Source organism: Anser anser (assembly GCF_964211835.1).
Source record: "Anser anser genome assembly, chromosome: 11".
In the NCBI taxonomy this organism is placed as follows: domain Eukaryota; kingdom Metazoa; phylum Chordata; class Aves; order Anseriformes; family Anatidae; genus Anser; species Anser anser.
The window spans coordinates 11,247,153-11,261,817 of NC_139732.1; the positions used below are offsets into that span (position 1 = coordinate 11,247,153).

The following is a 14,665-nucleotide window of genomic DNA, read 5'->3' on the forward strand; positions in this document are numbered from 1 at the left end:
ACTTTCCACTCATTTTTTTTTTTGCTATTTCACTGAGCTTGAATGATGGATGTGGAACTTCAGGTACAGATACAGCATGCTGCTGTGCATCATTGTGGTTGCAGCCACTAAAGCAAATGGTCATTCTTCTCTAAAATACCTTTTTAAAATGGGCTGATGCCTTTTTTGCCTTTTTTAAAATTTAGGTTAGGCCCAGTTGTGTCCTGTCTGTAGTCTCTTTAAATTGAAAGCAATTATTTAATACTTCTACCAATTCATTAGCACTTCTTAACGTGGTATTATGTCTTTTTATTTAATCCTGTTTTTAATGATCCTTCAGCCCATGTGTGTGAGATGAGCCTGGAAAAGTGACACCAATGCAAACAATGGCTGAGGAGTGTTCCTGAGGATGTAGGAGTTTGGGAGATGGATGCTCTTGACCTCCCGCAATATATGGAGCCTCCATAGTCCATTTCCACTGTAAATGTAGTTTAAAGCCTGGGGCCAAAATGTTGCCATTTATGCTATCTTAACTGTTGGCTGCGCATGTTGTCAAAGAAATGAATATCTGCCATTTTCTTAAGGCATAGGATGTTTCTGTGATGAAATTTTAAATGTGAACCTGAACTTGCTGCCTCAGTCCTTGGGTACCTGGAAATTACCAGGAGTTGGTTCTTGGGAGTAACTTCTAGATCATGAAGTGCATGCTCAGAGTAAGTCTTCAGTCGAGGCAGGAATCCCCCCAAAAGTGAGAGGCGATTTCAGACTTCTGGGGGAAAAGATGTTTGTGTAAATCTAGAAGGATGTTGTTTTCGGTTCCTTTACAATGAAGCCACCGCTGCATTTTTGTGCGGTAAGTTTGTGCCACAGCCAGGCTTGGTAACAACTCCCCTTGATGTGGAATGACCTCTGTTGTGGTCTCTGCAAGGGGCATCGTGAGCAAATTGAATGCTGATGTTACAGAATGTGATTTAATTTATCCATATTTTTGTGGGCAAAAGAAAATAGATGATAGCAAGGATAAAATAAACGTTCCAGTGTTCTGGTACCTGGGGTCTGGCATAGTGCTCTTATAGAGCTACCTACACCTTCTGAGGTGCCACATCGTTGGCATATTTGTTTGTGAGTGGTGCTGGCTGGGTTGGTGTGGTTGTCTCTGCTGTCACCGCTTTTGTTCCGTTTGGATTTATTCTGTTGGAACGAGTTCCCCGCTTTTACTTCCTATGGTAACTTTGTAGGGAGGGAACGTTGTCGGAAAGCTGCTTTGGGTCCGTCTCCAGACATTGGTTTTTGTACTTGGAGTGTCCCGGCCTTGTCCCGGTGCCTTATTAACATCATTAGGTATTGCTGCTAACGCACTGGTCCCTTGGCTAGCCCGGGGCAGTGGGGCCTGTCCTGCAGTCCCCCGCTGTAGGTGCTGCGTGGCCAGGCTCCTTGCCCAGACAGTTTGCCAGAGGAAATTGGGATGGGAAGTGTCCAACTTGGCCCTGTTTTCTCTTCGACTGACCTGCGTCGTTCTGCTTGCACTGTCTTACAAAGGAAGATGTTTGCCCATCTGCCAAGAACAACTACAAGCCCTCAAATTATTTATGAAAGGTTCCTTGCCCTCAGTGAGGAGACGCGTGCTATCGGCGTACTTCTGTGGGCCCTTGCGTTTTGTGATGGGGAAAAAAATCCTCTCAAAGGAGGTGGAACTGGAGCACATCCTGCCACGTAAAGCAAGCTCCGTGTTGCTTTGGGGGAACAAACACCTCGGATTTGCTTCACAAATAAGTGGCTTTGCTCTTGTTTTGGTCTTTGTGGGTTTTTCTATTTAGTCCCTTGAGCATGTAAGACTGTAATCCTGGCTAAAAGGGCAGATATCCCTGCTTTCAGTTTCTGATACGACTAATAAATCGATAATTAACTGAATTTAGCTCCAAGTCAGTTGAAAGTTGAGGATTACAAAGCTTATCCAGCTGCTTTCAGCAGGAAAGGTTAGCTGTGGAGGGGAGGAACTTCTGTAAAACCCTCGCTCCTGTTAGCAGGGCCAATATTCCCCTCCCTGCAGCCAGGGCGCTGGCTCCCACCTTTGCATCTCCCAGTGGGGTGGGAATTAGGACTGGGAATCCTGTGGTCATGCCCCGGACAGCATGGCGAGGTCAGGAGGCTTAGAAGTGAGCTGGTACCTCTGAAATGCTGCCAGTTTATTTACCGTAAATTTAACTTTAAAATGTCAGGTTTGAGGTTTTATTCTCCCATCCTCCCTCGAGGGAGGAGCTCCTGTATCAAACCCGATCCCGCCTTACATAAACCTCTGACACGGAGCAGGACCAGTGTCCCACATGCAGCGTCCTCTTGCTCTGAAAATACCCCAAGAATTTTTGACCCAAGAGTCCATGCCCGCTGGGCAGTGCTCTTCCGAGCTGCCTGCAGCCTTGGGCGAGAGAAACTTCAACCAGGACTGAGCTGCAGAAGACCTGGTGTTCCTCCCCGGCGCTGTGGGGTCTGTCTTGGTCACAAGCTTCCCGATGGATAAGTAGTGCCAGCTTTCCTTTTCTCCAGGCTGAACGCTTTCTCCATTTCTGAAGGCTTGCTGGATGGCGTTTAGGTGCAGGCTGTGAAAGCTGGAGGATAAAATTGCAGCTGTGCTTTGGATCTGGTTGGGCAGTGACAAGATCGTTGGGTAGGTGTCAGGATGTTAACGGTGCCGACCATTGGATGTCCCTGTGCAGCTGCCTTCCAGGCAAGCTCTCCTTTTTTGCTCCCAATTTGTCAGCCAAAAACATTTGCCTGGAGAATGGTGATACTGGTTCACCCTGTGGCTCATTGGCCTCTCGAAGGTGAAGTGGGCTTGGGGCTCTGGGGCTGGTGATGGCCAAGAAAGCTGCCTGCTCCCCCAGAACTAAGTAGTAAGGAGAAGGAAAACCGGCACCCTGCTTTTTCTGTGTATATAATAATAAATTTTGTACTATAGATCTAATTGTGGTTCCCTTGGCTTCTAAAAGCTCGAGCGGGCATCCCTGAGGAAACGCTGCTGCATGGGGCGTGACATTTCATCCTGTATTTCAGTGCAACTTGTGTCCTCTCCAGACAATTGAGAAATGTTTTCCAGCTTTGTTTGTAGCTCGGCAGCTGTACTTTAAACACTGATTTGCATTTCAGCTTAGAGCAGTAGGTAATAGCCATGGAAATGTGACAAATTTGCATGCCTGGTGTCAGCCTTATGGGATGTGGCTGCCACCAAGGCACAAGATGGATCAGAAACAGCACTCAGATGTTACAGTTGTGCTCCCTACATTTGTATGTAAGTGGTCTGGGTTTACAGTTGATGTTCCTCGTGTGGCAGGTCTCATCCAGTGCTCTCAGGTTGCTTGCTAAGCACAGCCAGGGCCCAGCAGCGCCATGCTCCTGGGTTGGCAGCACGAGGCTTTAACCAGGGCACAGAGTAAGCAGCTGTAGAGCAGGGATCCTGTCCGGTGTCACCAGTGTGGAATGGCCGTGCTGGAAGCTGCAGGTTTGGTCGTTACGCTAAGTTTTCCTGTCCACAATTTCTTTCTTCCAGCTTCAAACGCTGATCCAGGAGACCGACCCCGGGGCAGATTACCGCATCGACCGCGCGCTGAACGAGGCCTGCGAGTCGGTCATACAGACGGCCTGCAAGCACATACGCTCCGGGGACCCCATGTAGGTGGCTCGCAGTTACACCGGGCTTTTGGTCATGTTGGGCACCCGTGACAGCAGCGTGGCTGAGCAGTGTGGATAATAAACCCTGGCCAGAAATGAGTCCTTGCCATTCCTGCAGGGTTTGAGGTGTGACCCAAGCTCTGCCTCCCCCGCTGCCGTGTAAGCAGGCCCGGTGCTCTTGTAACAGAGCTGGCTTTGCACTGGTGAGGGACGTAGATTTCTCAGGCTTACATTTGTAACGCTTGATGTGCTAATTTCCCTTACTACATAAGTCTTTAGCAATATCACAAAGAGAGGCAACAAGCCTTGAAAGGCTGGTTAAGCAAACCCGAGCTGCAAAGACAAACTGCTCCTTCGTCTTGAGGCCTGATGGGTATCATCTCCTGAGCCAGGCTCTAAAATACTCCTTTCAGTTTTGTTACGTGTCAGATTTGCTGAGATAACTAAAAAGGGGAAATGTGAGGGTGTAAATGTGGTATGTGGATGTTTTTGACATCCTCTTTTTGAAGGAGAAAGATCATCTTCACGGGGTTCAAGTGTCTTATCTATGGGTTGTTGGGAAGACACTGACTTACCAGGAAGCTCAGCATGATAGCATCCCTTGCCTAACTTTTTTTCTTGTGGTTGCAGGATTCTGTCTTGCCTGATGGAGCACTTATATACAGAGAAGATGGTGGAGGACTGTGAGCATAGGCTCCTGGAGCTCCAATATTTTATATCTCGTGACTGGAAGTGAGTACCGTAAAACAAACTGTGTCCTCACTTGCTGCTTGTGTTTAGTGTTTGTATGTGTTAGGAATCCCTTGCAAAACAGCATTGCTTATTCTTGTTGAAATAAGAGAGAACTTCTAATTGTGCCAGGTCTGTAGGGCATCAATACCTGCCTAGATCAATAAAAGCAAAAGCTGGTGAGGAAAGGTAAGGGTGATGCCCAGTTATGCTTTTTTTTTTTTTTTTTTACACTTAAAAGAAACGGCGCAACCGTAGGAGGTGCCTCGAGTTTGAGCTCTGAAATGCAACACTTTCATTAAAATGAATCTTTCATTAAAATAAGTTTCTCTGGCCACGGTGAAGTTGAAGGTCACTTTATGTGTAGGAGGCAGCCATTTTATCTACTGTGTGCTACAAAAGGCGAGTTAGGAAAAGCTACCAAGTGTAACAGAGCTACGGTTGAAGGAAGTCTCCTGCTCCTGCTTCTGCCTTGTTTCAAACTGTCTAGGTGTGATTACAGCCTGCAGAGTGGACATAATTCCCTTTGGAGCACAACTTTTCCAGCTTTTTCATCAAAACACAGCAGGGCTTTGAAATATCTGCAGAGCCCACTGTACCTGTGTGGGTTAAGATGACTGCAAGTGGGGTATAAATTTGTTAAACATGAGCAATGAGGAAAAAAAGAATATTTGGCTTTTCTTCTGAAGAAGGTTGAGAGGTAAAGAAATGGAGTACATCAAATGGGGGGGTTCTGCAAGAGATGGAATAATAATTCTCAGTGACCCTGAGCAGTGCAAGGCAAGAAGTTGTGGGCTGCAGTTGCTGCAGAGGGCATTCAAATCAGACATGACGAAAATCTGAGTCCCAGCGGTACCTGTGGGCAGCGCTGCCGGTAGTTAAGAGCTGATATGCTCTGTGATCTTCTGCTTCTAAAACACATGAAGCTTCACAGACCGCAGAACCTAAGGCTTCATGGCTGCTTGTTTAGTCATCTCGATAATTGCTTTCATAGCTAGACAAGAATACTTATTTTTTTTCCTCCTCCTCCTGTTTTTCCCCTTCATCGCTGATTTTCCTGCCTCTGCCACGTTTCCAGCAGGTAATTATTATTTGAGCCAAACTTTGATTGGAAGAAAGAAAAAATGAGTATTTGCATTTTGCTGGGAGTAAAGATAATCTTAATTCATATTGCAGGCAGGGCAGCGTTGGCTCACCTTTCTTGTTTAACCGCTGTTCCCTGAAACTGGCTAACACAAGCTGTTGTACTCGATGCCTAGCGTAGATGTTCAGAATAGAAATCTTCATGGTTTTCTTTCTACTTTTATCACTGTCGGTATAATTTTGTCCACTGGTGCACTTTGATGTTCACCTTCTAAAGCATTGTAGAAATCAGGTTTCCATTTTGGAAAGCTGGCAATCTCTGCCTTAGTTTGAATGTAAGTAGACGTTGTCTAAAGAAATCTGCTCTTGCAGTTTTCTTGTATGCAAAAGTAAGTCTTCAGAGAGATCCAGAACAGACAATAATTAATCTAACTCAGATTTGTATGAAACTGGCGTTTCAAAATGGCAGCAGTGCAAGGTAAATGTAAGATATTGTACGAGCAGAACACGGCATGCACCTACTTTGCTGCTGCTGTAGCACGTCATGGAGATGACTTCTTTTTTCACATGTCAGCGTTTGGCTGACATGAGGTAGAAGAGAATGGGAGGTACTTCTAGAAGCATTTAAGATTTGATCTGTAATTAACGATCTCGGTATAAGATCTTCCATTTTGCAAGACTAGGGAGTTGATTCCAGACTGAGCGACCTGCATTTTGCCACCAGTTGGTTCAGCTGCTTAGATGCTGCTGCTAAGTGATGTGGTTTTATGAAACTTGAGATGGATTTTTCTGCCTCAAAAGCACTTCAGAATGAGAAAGGCTGAAGGTTTGAGCGCGTGAGATGCCCCAGGAATGGAAGTGCTAGTGGTGACTTCTCTGTCTGCAGGTTGGATACGGTCCTGTACCGCAAGTGTCAGGGAGACGCCTCCCGCCTGTGCCATACCCACGGCTGGAACGAGACGAGCGAGCTGATGCCCCCGGGGGCGGTGTTCTCCTGCCTGTACAGGCATGCCTACCGCACCGAGGAGCAAGGAAGGAGGGTAAGTGCTGGCCTGCAGCCCTCCGCTGCTGGATTGGTGCTATATGCTGGTTGTAACCTGCATCTGGAAGTGGGACTCGCTGTGCTGCAACTGCAAGAACTCTCAGAAGCTGGCAAGAAGTGTTTACCACGGGCATTTCTTGCACTAGTTTAGATGCCCAGCTCCTCCTCGAGTGTGCCCTGAAGCTCTGTGTTACTGTTCTGGTAAGGCATCATTGAGAAGGGACAATTGCCCCCAGGGGGAATTGTGTGCTGACAACTCCTTGTGAATGTCTGCACAGACACAGCTCGAGTCTTTCCAAAGCGTAATGTGATTCCTTGCAGATAGCTAGCATAGCTACACAATTGGTTTTATGCTAAAAGGCCTTCCAAGCCCAGCTTTCCTCGGCTGTTTCTAATTAAGTTTGGAATTGAGTGCAACTTCAGATTATAGTCTGTTAAACTCTTCTTATTGATATAAAGCATGCTTTCAATTCTTTGGAGTGTACTGTACGGGTAAATGTGCTTATGCTGTCTTTAAAGAAGACAATAGGGATCTGACTTGCTGCCCTGCAATCTGGAGATCCGCCATCATCACGTTGGTTGGGTTCAGAGCGACTCTTTTCAAGTTTGCTGCCCTCTCGTGCCTTTATCAAGACACTCCCTTGAAAGCAGCCGGGTACTCCGTTCCGTTTCTTGTGGCCCTGTACTGTACACAGCTCCTAGGAGCTGGGGTTACACAACGGGCTGGCTTAAAAATTAATTTCTACAGTTTGATATAAAAGGTCTGTTGTGGCAGAGGTCAAATATTGATTGAAAGCGTCTCACTTGTAGGAATATTTTTTTAATGCACTTGCTTAGCGTGCTGAGTTGAGACTTTTTAATTCCATTTTATATTAGTGCTGACCAAAGGAATCAATAGCCACCCTGCAAATAATATCAGAGAGAAAAGGCTGTTAAATGTATTTTTCTTTTAGAAAGTAGGCCAAGGGAGCAGCTGTCATTTTGAAATCTAGTGTTTGAAAGCAAGCTCATTAGAGGTTGTATCTGTACTTTTTGCAGTGCTGTCTGTAAAACGCCAGCTAAGATCCAAAGCCCTGGAAGTTGTGTGTAACGTTTTAAGCTTTGACCGGTGCACTTGAGGTCTGGCAAGCACCGCAGCAGTATCCCTTGAATTTTCTACAGTTAGTCTGTTCCTCAGCTTTGACAATCTTTGACAATTGCTGGCTCTGTTATGCCGCAGTGGGGATTGCTGAAAGGAATTTATAGCTGGAGTACACTGCCTTGTGCTGGGCTTCCCTTTTTGGTCTTGAGGACCAAAAGCCATTCTGGCTTTCTTCTCCCTAAGTAGCCTGTAGCTTTGAATGAAGAGGAGATGCAACAGATAATCTAGGGACCTGTGCTGCTTTGACATCTTAAACCTTCCCTTGCTTTTGAATTTCCTTTGATGGAAAGAAAGGCGTCTCCATCCAGGAGACAGTGACAAAACTCCAAACTCCCAGAGCCTGGATGGCTTGTGTGGGCCCCAGCAGACTCGTGCTGAGCACTGCAGGACTCCTGGGACTGCGGATGGCCTGGCACTTTGTGGTCATTCCAATTAAATCACCTGGCAGTGTCTTGTTTGTGCCGTACACGTTCGGAGACCCCGTGTGCTAAATGCTCTTTGCCCCCTCTGCAGCTATCGCGGGAGTGCCGAGCGGAGGTACAGCGCATCCTCCACCAGCGGGCCATGGACGTGAAGCTGGACCCAGCCCTGCAGGACAAGTGCATGATAGACCTGGGGAAGTGGTGCAGTGAAAAGACAGAGACAGGGCAGGTACTGTGCACGGTACAGCTGCGGCCTCGTCTTCAGAGCCGGGAGGGTGGGAAGGGCACGAGGAGGGCGGGATAAAGGAACATCTCGTAGCTAGTTGTCTCTTTATAGCCAAGATTATATTAAAAATGCATGCAGTTTGAAACATAAACTACACTAGGCTGAGGCTGAGGTCGTCTGAAGAAGCTTTGCACCAACAGCACGGCTGCAGCAACGTGAGAGGAATGAGATGGGGAAAGGGGACAGCTAACGAGAAGGACTTCATTGAAGCAACCTCACCCTGACTCTTATTTGTAATACTCTATTACGAGCTTGACATTTCCCACATAAACTTTATCCCGTTCCCATTTGGCAAATACGACATGCTTCCTGTGTTTATACAGAACTGAACTAACATCTGCTGCTCTTTAACAAAGTTTCAACAGATACTTTCATGTTAAATTGCTGTGCCCTAGCATAGCTGCAGGGAAGGAGCCATTCGACAGCAGATGCAGCAGAGCATACACCATTGGCTTTTTGAAGTGTCTATTGCAGACTGGAAGTTTGGGTAATTAACTCCTCATTAAGGTTATGCAAAGGGCAAACTATATGCGATATTCCAGAAGTGAAAGTGCTTCGTGCAGCTTTTGAGAACAGCGGCAATGTTTTAGACCGGTGCTCTCAGTCACTCTCTGCACATACCCACTGCCCTGTAAAACAAAGCAAAACCTAAACAAAATCCACCAGGACCGAGTTTGGGGAATTCAAACTGGTGTGTTTGTGCAGCATGCAAGAATTGTACAACTTAAGAAAAATGGTTGGCATATTTTTCATTTGAATAGGAAAAACGTGTTTTTTAAGCGAATATGTTATTATCAAATAGAAAAATACAATGTTCCCTGTATTCAGAACTGTTAATAATCAAAAAGAAAATACTGATACTGGCTCAAAGCAACTGTTTAACTGCTTTCACATAATATGCTATTTTGGGAGGCTTCTCCTTGAGAAATGAAAGATCAGCGTATTGACAGCATTTCAGTTCTAATACTTGCTGCCAGAGCGCAGATTCTGGGGATATTGCCTGTAATCCTCCACTTATTGTACAAGTAAAGCTGCAGGACTGCTCATTCTTTTCACCAAATGATACTGTAAGAGGCAAAGGTAGGAAGGAAGATGGTGCTGAGTGTCTGGTTTAGGAGCCTGAACTATGAGTGCCAGTCGCAGGGGCAGCGTTAAATGAGATTTAAGACTTTATGAAAAGGAAGGCAGTTTCATATGTGTTGCACTTTCAGGCCTGAATTTTGAACTTGGTTTCTCAGACCACACGCTGAAATGTCTGTTTTAATAGGAGCTGGAATGCCTTCAGGACCATCTTGACGACTTGGTGTCTGATTGCAGAGACATAGTGGGAAACCTTACTGAGCTGGAGTCTGAGGTGAGCAGTTTCCAGCCTGCAATTAAGGAGAGAGTTGAGCATGCCTAGTTAAAAATATCATTTTGACGCTATTTAAAAAAAAAAAAAAGGGTAGCTGCAGAAATGCATATTTCTGGGATTAAGCAGAGGCCATCTTTTTTACCCTGTACAGTGTTAGTTTTCATGTGGGGTTCTTGAGGAAGAGAATTGAACAGCAGTTAAGGATTGTAAGCAGGAGAATTGCCATCGCCAGCCTATAATAGCTTGTGGCACTGAAGCTAGAATGTCTTGAGCAGGCAACCCAGTCACCTTTAGTACAAGTCAAAATATCATAGAGTGGTTTGGGTTGGAAGGGACCTTAAAGCTCAGCCAATTCCAACCCCCTGCCATGCACAGGGACACCTTTCACTAGACCAGGTTGCTCAAAGCTCCGTCCAACCTGGCCTTAAACACTTCCAGGGATGGGGAAAGCATGTTCTGAGACTTCATTTTTTTGCTCTACTTGCAAGTAATTTTGAGTACCATGTTGCAGCTTCCCTCTAGGTCCCAAACATTTTGCAGGAAATAACTACCAGATACGTTGCTTAGGGTTTTTCAGTGAAGTCGGCAGCTTTGTTTGCTTTCAGAAGCTGCGTGTTTGACTGCTTTGCCCCGAATTGTTCCTTGTACCTCTTCGATCAACGCTGTGCCCTAGGGGATGCTTCCTTCCAGCATTACAAAATGGTTTGCTCAGAACTATCATTAATTTTTAACTCCTACCCAAGTGTAGGGTGCCTTCTGGTGCTGCAGTAACCAGTTTGGAGGAGACGGACTAAATTATCCAAGCAGTGAGTTTTTAATCTGTGGAGGCCAAGCTTGTCCCTTAGTCTGGAAGGCTTGTCATGCATTTGCCACATTGCTGACAGCAGTGAACTCCAGCATTTCCAGAACTGAAGGGTGGAGCTGGCTGAATTGCAGCCAAACAAAGGCCCTCTATACTGGCTCCAGTTAACTTGTGACAGTTTTCTTTCAGAGCTTTTTTCCTTGTCCGTTTACTGTGAAAATGAAATACTGCATGTTTTCTGCAGGACATTCAAATCGAAGCCTTGTTGATGAGAGCGTGCGAGCCCATTATCCAGACCTTCTGTCACGTGAGTACTTAGCAGTCAGAATATCTTTGGGAAAGAGCACTGAGGGAAAGGTTAGAGGTTGTAATATTAGTTCTTGACGTACTTTCTGCACTCCAGAGGTAAAATCAGAAGTAAGCAGTTACAGAAGTCTTTGATGGGGGCCGGGGGGACCAACACAAGAATTCCTAGCTCCATGTGGTACTTTTGCTGTTGTCAGAGCCCCAGCACAAAAGCTGGAGATTGAAGATTTCCAATTACAGGGCAATTTTAAAGTTACTTTTCACAGTAGATTGGAAATTAAGCTTTTCCTTCCCATTGCCCCCGAGCAGTGCGTCTAGCCACTCCTCTGTGTGCAGCTGCTCACATTGCTGAAATAGCTTCTTACATTGCTCTAGGATTGAGTAGTTAAAGAGCAGTAGAAGCACCTAAATGTAATATTTCATGTAAGCATTGAGTCTCTGCATTATTTTCTCCTGAGTGTAAATCATGCATGTGTCTGAGACAATTCTTTTCTGAACCGTTTCTATAAATGCTTGTGTGCTACGTGGTCAGTTAATGGTGAGTGTAAGCTCACGAGAGTGAGACTGTAAATTCCACTGCTCTCAATTATTTCCTGGTCGCAGTGGGCTAAAGCAGTGTAAAAAATCATGACTTGGAGGGAGTAGCTCATTTTTTAAGCCTTTTGTGTGTCCTTCAGGAGGTTGCAGATAACCAGATTGATTCTGGGGACCTGATGGAGTGTCTAATACAGAACAAACACCAGAAGGAAATGAATGAAAAATGTGCCATCGGAGTTACTCATTTCCAGCTGGTGAGTAGTGCTTTTCTATGCTATCAGTGGAAACTGGTTGTGTGTGTTGAGGGTGTTGACAGGAATTAGCTAATTATGAAACCCTTTCCTCTTCTGAGATTGATTTCCAACTGTATTGAAGTTGCTTTTGTGAGTTCAGACAATTGTAGTTGCATGCCTGGTCGTAATGGTCACTTCTGGAGATGGTTTATCCCCAGGCCCTCCTCTTCCGGGGCATATGGTAGGCAGGGTCCCAGCTTCTTCATCCCCGTTGCTTCCACATGGATAAGTTGTGGCCAAAAGCATTTACTGATAGTGTGGTTTAACAAGTGTCCTTTCAGGCAGCATGTACTTTTTTTTTGCCCTCCAGGTGACCAAAATTTTTAATTTCTTTTCTCTCCTGCAGGTTCAAATGAAAGATTTTAGGTTCTCGTACAAGTTTAAAATGGCTTGCAAGGAGGATGTGCTGAAACTTTGCCCCAACATCAAAAAAAAGTAGGTAGTGCTTAACTAAGCAGCATCCTAATTGTATAAATATGTAAGAAAGTTACAAGATATTTCATGGTGTGACAGAAAACATTGGACTTCCTCTAAAGGCTGATTTTTTTGTGTTTTCCCTTAGTAACTGTTCTGCAGATGCTTAAGGTAGAGGCATTGCCTGCCTCTTTTAAAGTACTTCTGCTTTACCCTTGCATATGAGCTTGCCTCTTTATTATTTTTCTTGCTCTGAAAATAGCTAGCGATCGCAATTTGTGGTCTGCGTGTCCCAGGGTGTTCTATATCCTTGCTAGATCCATCATCCTCCAAGATACAGGCTACCAATGTTTCAGTTGCTGAGCTGGAAAAGGAAAACACTGCACTTGCTTTAGCTGGCTTGTTCATTTCAGAAGGAAGTTTTTAATATCCTTCTCCAACAATGTAAGGCTAAATCACACACAAGGTCAATCCTGTTCATGGGTGGCACGGCTATTTGCATTTTATGATAGAGATGCCCTTCCCATAACGCAAAAGGATGGTTTGCAGTGCCATCCATGTAGGTATTCACCTTCATCGTGCATTTCTGAGGTTAACTGAGGCTTTTCTCAAGTGCTCAGTGACTTGAGAGCAGGTCTTGCTGGGCAGGGGGTGTGGTAAGGTTTGGAGTATATTACTGCACCTGCTGATTTAGATTCCAATTAGATATCATCAGATTTAGGGGGTTTAATTGTGATCCAGTTACTCTATACAGAGCTGTACCCAGGCTAGAAGTAGCCGTAGATGCTGAAGGACTTTATGTTTAGATCCTTGGTGTCAATTTCCCTGGTGTGGTGATCCAACACCAGTCCTGGCTGATCGAAGTTGGGAGTACACGGGTTAAAAAAAACTTTTTTCCTTTTCTGCAGGGTGGATGTAGTGATCTGTCTGAGCACAACCGTGCGCAACGATACTTTGCAGGATGCCAAGGAGCACAGGGTGTCTCTGAAGTGCCGCAAGCAGCTGCGCGTTGAGGAGCTGGAGATGGTAAACATGCATGAAACTCTTGCCTGTTTGCTCTTCTAGCAAGGTCTTTTAGTCAGAGTTTCCTAGTTTGTCCACCCAGGAAAAAAATGAAGCTCATTTGTAAGATGTATCTAATTTATATTTATTCCACTCCTCTCTTACAACTCCAGGCTCAATTGACCTTCACAGTGAAAATAATGATTGTCTACTTCAGTGCCTTATATATAGTCTCATGAAGGCTAAGGCAAGCTGAGTGGTCATTGGAGTTTCAGCTAGAAATGATGATGTTGGGCATTCGATAGCAATGTGCTACATGTGCCGATGTCCTTAAAGTCCTCCAGGAGAGAATACAAGCTTCGTTTTGCAGACTGAGGCAACAAGAACAGATGAATCACCTTGACTCCAGCCCCTCTCAGTTGCTCAGTGGATAAATAGGAATAGCGTTTGTTCTAGTATGCAAGGCTGCCTCTTAGCTTCCTGCTGCAGTACTGGCAGCAAGAAACTCGTGAGGGCTATGTCCAGTAGTTTGGATGTTAAAGCTTCACCTCTCATAGGCCCATGCCAGAAGAAGCAGTGCTCTTGCCTTCATGTGGAAGAATTTAAATGGTGGGCATCACTAAAAGCAGGGAGCTTCACTTACGTTCTCTAGATCAGCCAACAGATGGTTGGCTATTAAAATTTCCTTTAACTTTCACCTGAAAACTTCTTGGTGTCTCAGACCTTTGTGTTGATGCCATTTTAGGAGGAGCAGGGAAAACAACTTCTTAGACTTCTTAGCTTTGGAATTTGGTTTAAATAGAGAAGACTTTCTCTAGTATTAAAACAAACAAACAAACGCATGCCACCACCACCAAAAAAACCCCAAACAACACTGCACAAAGCTGATTCACTTAGGGATTTGTGAAGTTGAGTTCCCAATGACACCATTTCTTACCCCAAGACCCTTAAATTCAGCCTGCCTGTTGGGACTGTTGCTTTCTTTTTGTAAGTAGAGGGCTCTGTTTAAGCTATTATTATTATTCCTAGTGAAAAGTTTATGTTGTAATTTATCCTGCAGACCGAGGATATCAGGCTTGAACCAGAACTGTATGAGGCTTGCAAAAGTGACATCAAGAATTACTGCCAAAATGTGCCCTATGGCAATGCTCAGGTAATGGAGCATATTAATAATTTACACTTTAATTTGTACTTTCATTTCGGAAAACTTGTGAAGATCATTTTTTGTCTCTGAATGCAGGTTTAGGTTTTCATTTTGATATCACTGAAATCTTTTGTCAGTGTTTTGGAGCATTTGACTTTTCTTTTTTTTTACTAGTTCACAAGCATTAATAGTGGGTGAGTGCAGTGCTGTGAGCAAGGCATCCCTCAGTTAATGCTAATTTTAAGCTATTAGCTGCTGGTTACTGCAAACATTGCTGAAGATTGCCTGGGTGTAATCTTCAAGATGAGGTTTGGGGTTTTGAAACAGGTCCAGGTGACCTTCATTTCATTAAATTTGTGGGAAAAGATGAGCTTAAGACGAGTGGTGGATATCAGCACTGGTAATCGCTTTTTTGATAAATATTAGCATCGTAAACTTAGCTGTGCAAATCAGGTGAAGATGGTG

At 44.8% G+C, this 14,665-nt stretch overlaps 1 protein-coding gene across 1 annotated transcript in view; it reads left to right on the forward strand.

The window, feature by feature from the left end:
• The window catches only part of GLG1 (golgi glycoprotein 1), a 70,696-nt gene that overhangs the window by 44,076 nt on the left and 11,955 nt on the right, over positions 1-14,665 (forward strand). The window contains exons 9-18 of the mRNA XM_083851891.1: positions 3,524-3,645; positions 4,276-4,377; positions 6,344-6,497; positions 8,154-8,291; positions 9,616-9,702; positions 10,749-10,811; positions 11,488-11,601; positions 11,987-12,075; positions 12,963-13,080; positions 14,117-14,209. Coding sequence (XP_083708017.1) covers positions 3,524-3,645; positions 4,276-4,377; positions 6,344-6,497; positions 8,154-8,291; positions 9,616-9,702; positions 10,749-10,811; positions 11,488-11,601; positions 11,987-12,075; positions 12,963-13,080; positions 14,117-14,209 — 1,080 coding nt within the window. The remainder of the gene's footprint in view (positions 1-3,523; positions 3,646-4,275; positions 4,378-6,343; positions 6,498-8,153; positions 8,292-9,615; positions 9,703-10,748; positions 10,812-11,487; positions 11,602-11,986; positions 12,076-12,962; positions 13,081-14,116; positions 14,210-14,665) is intronic.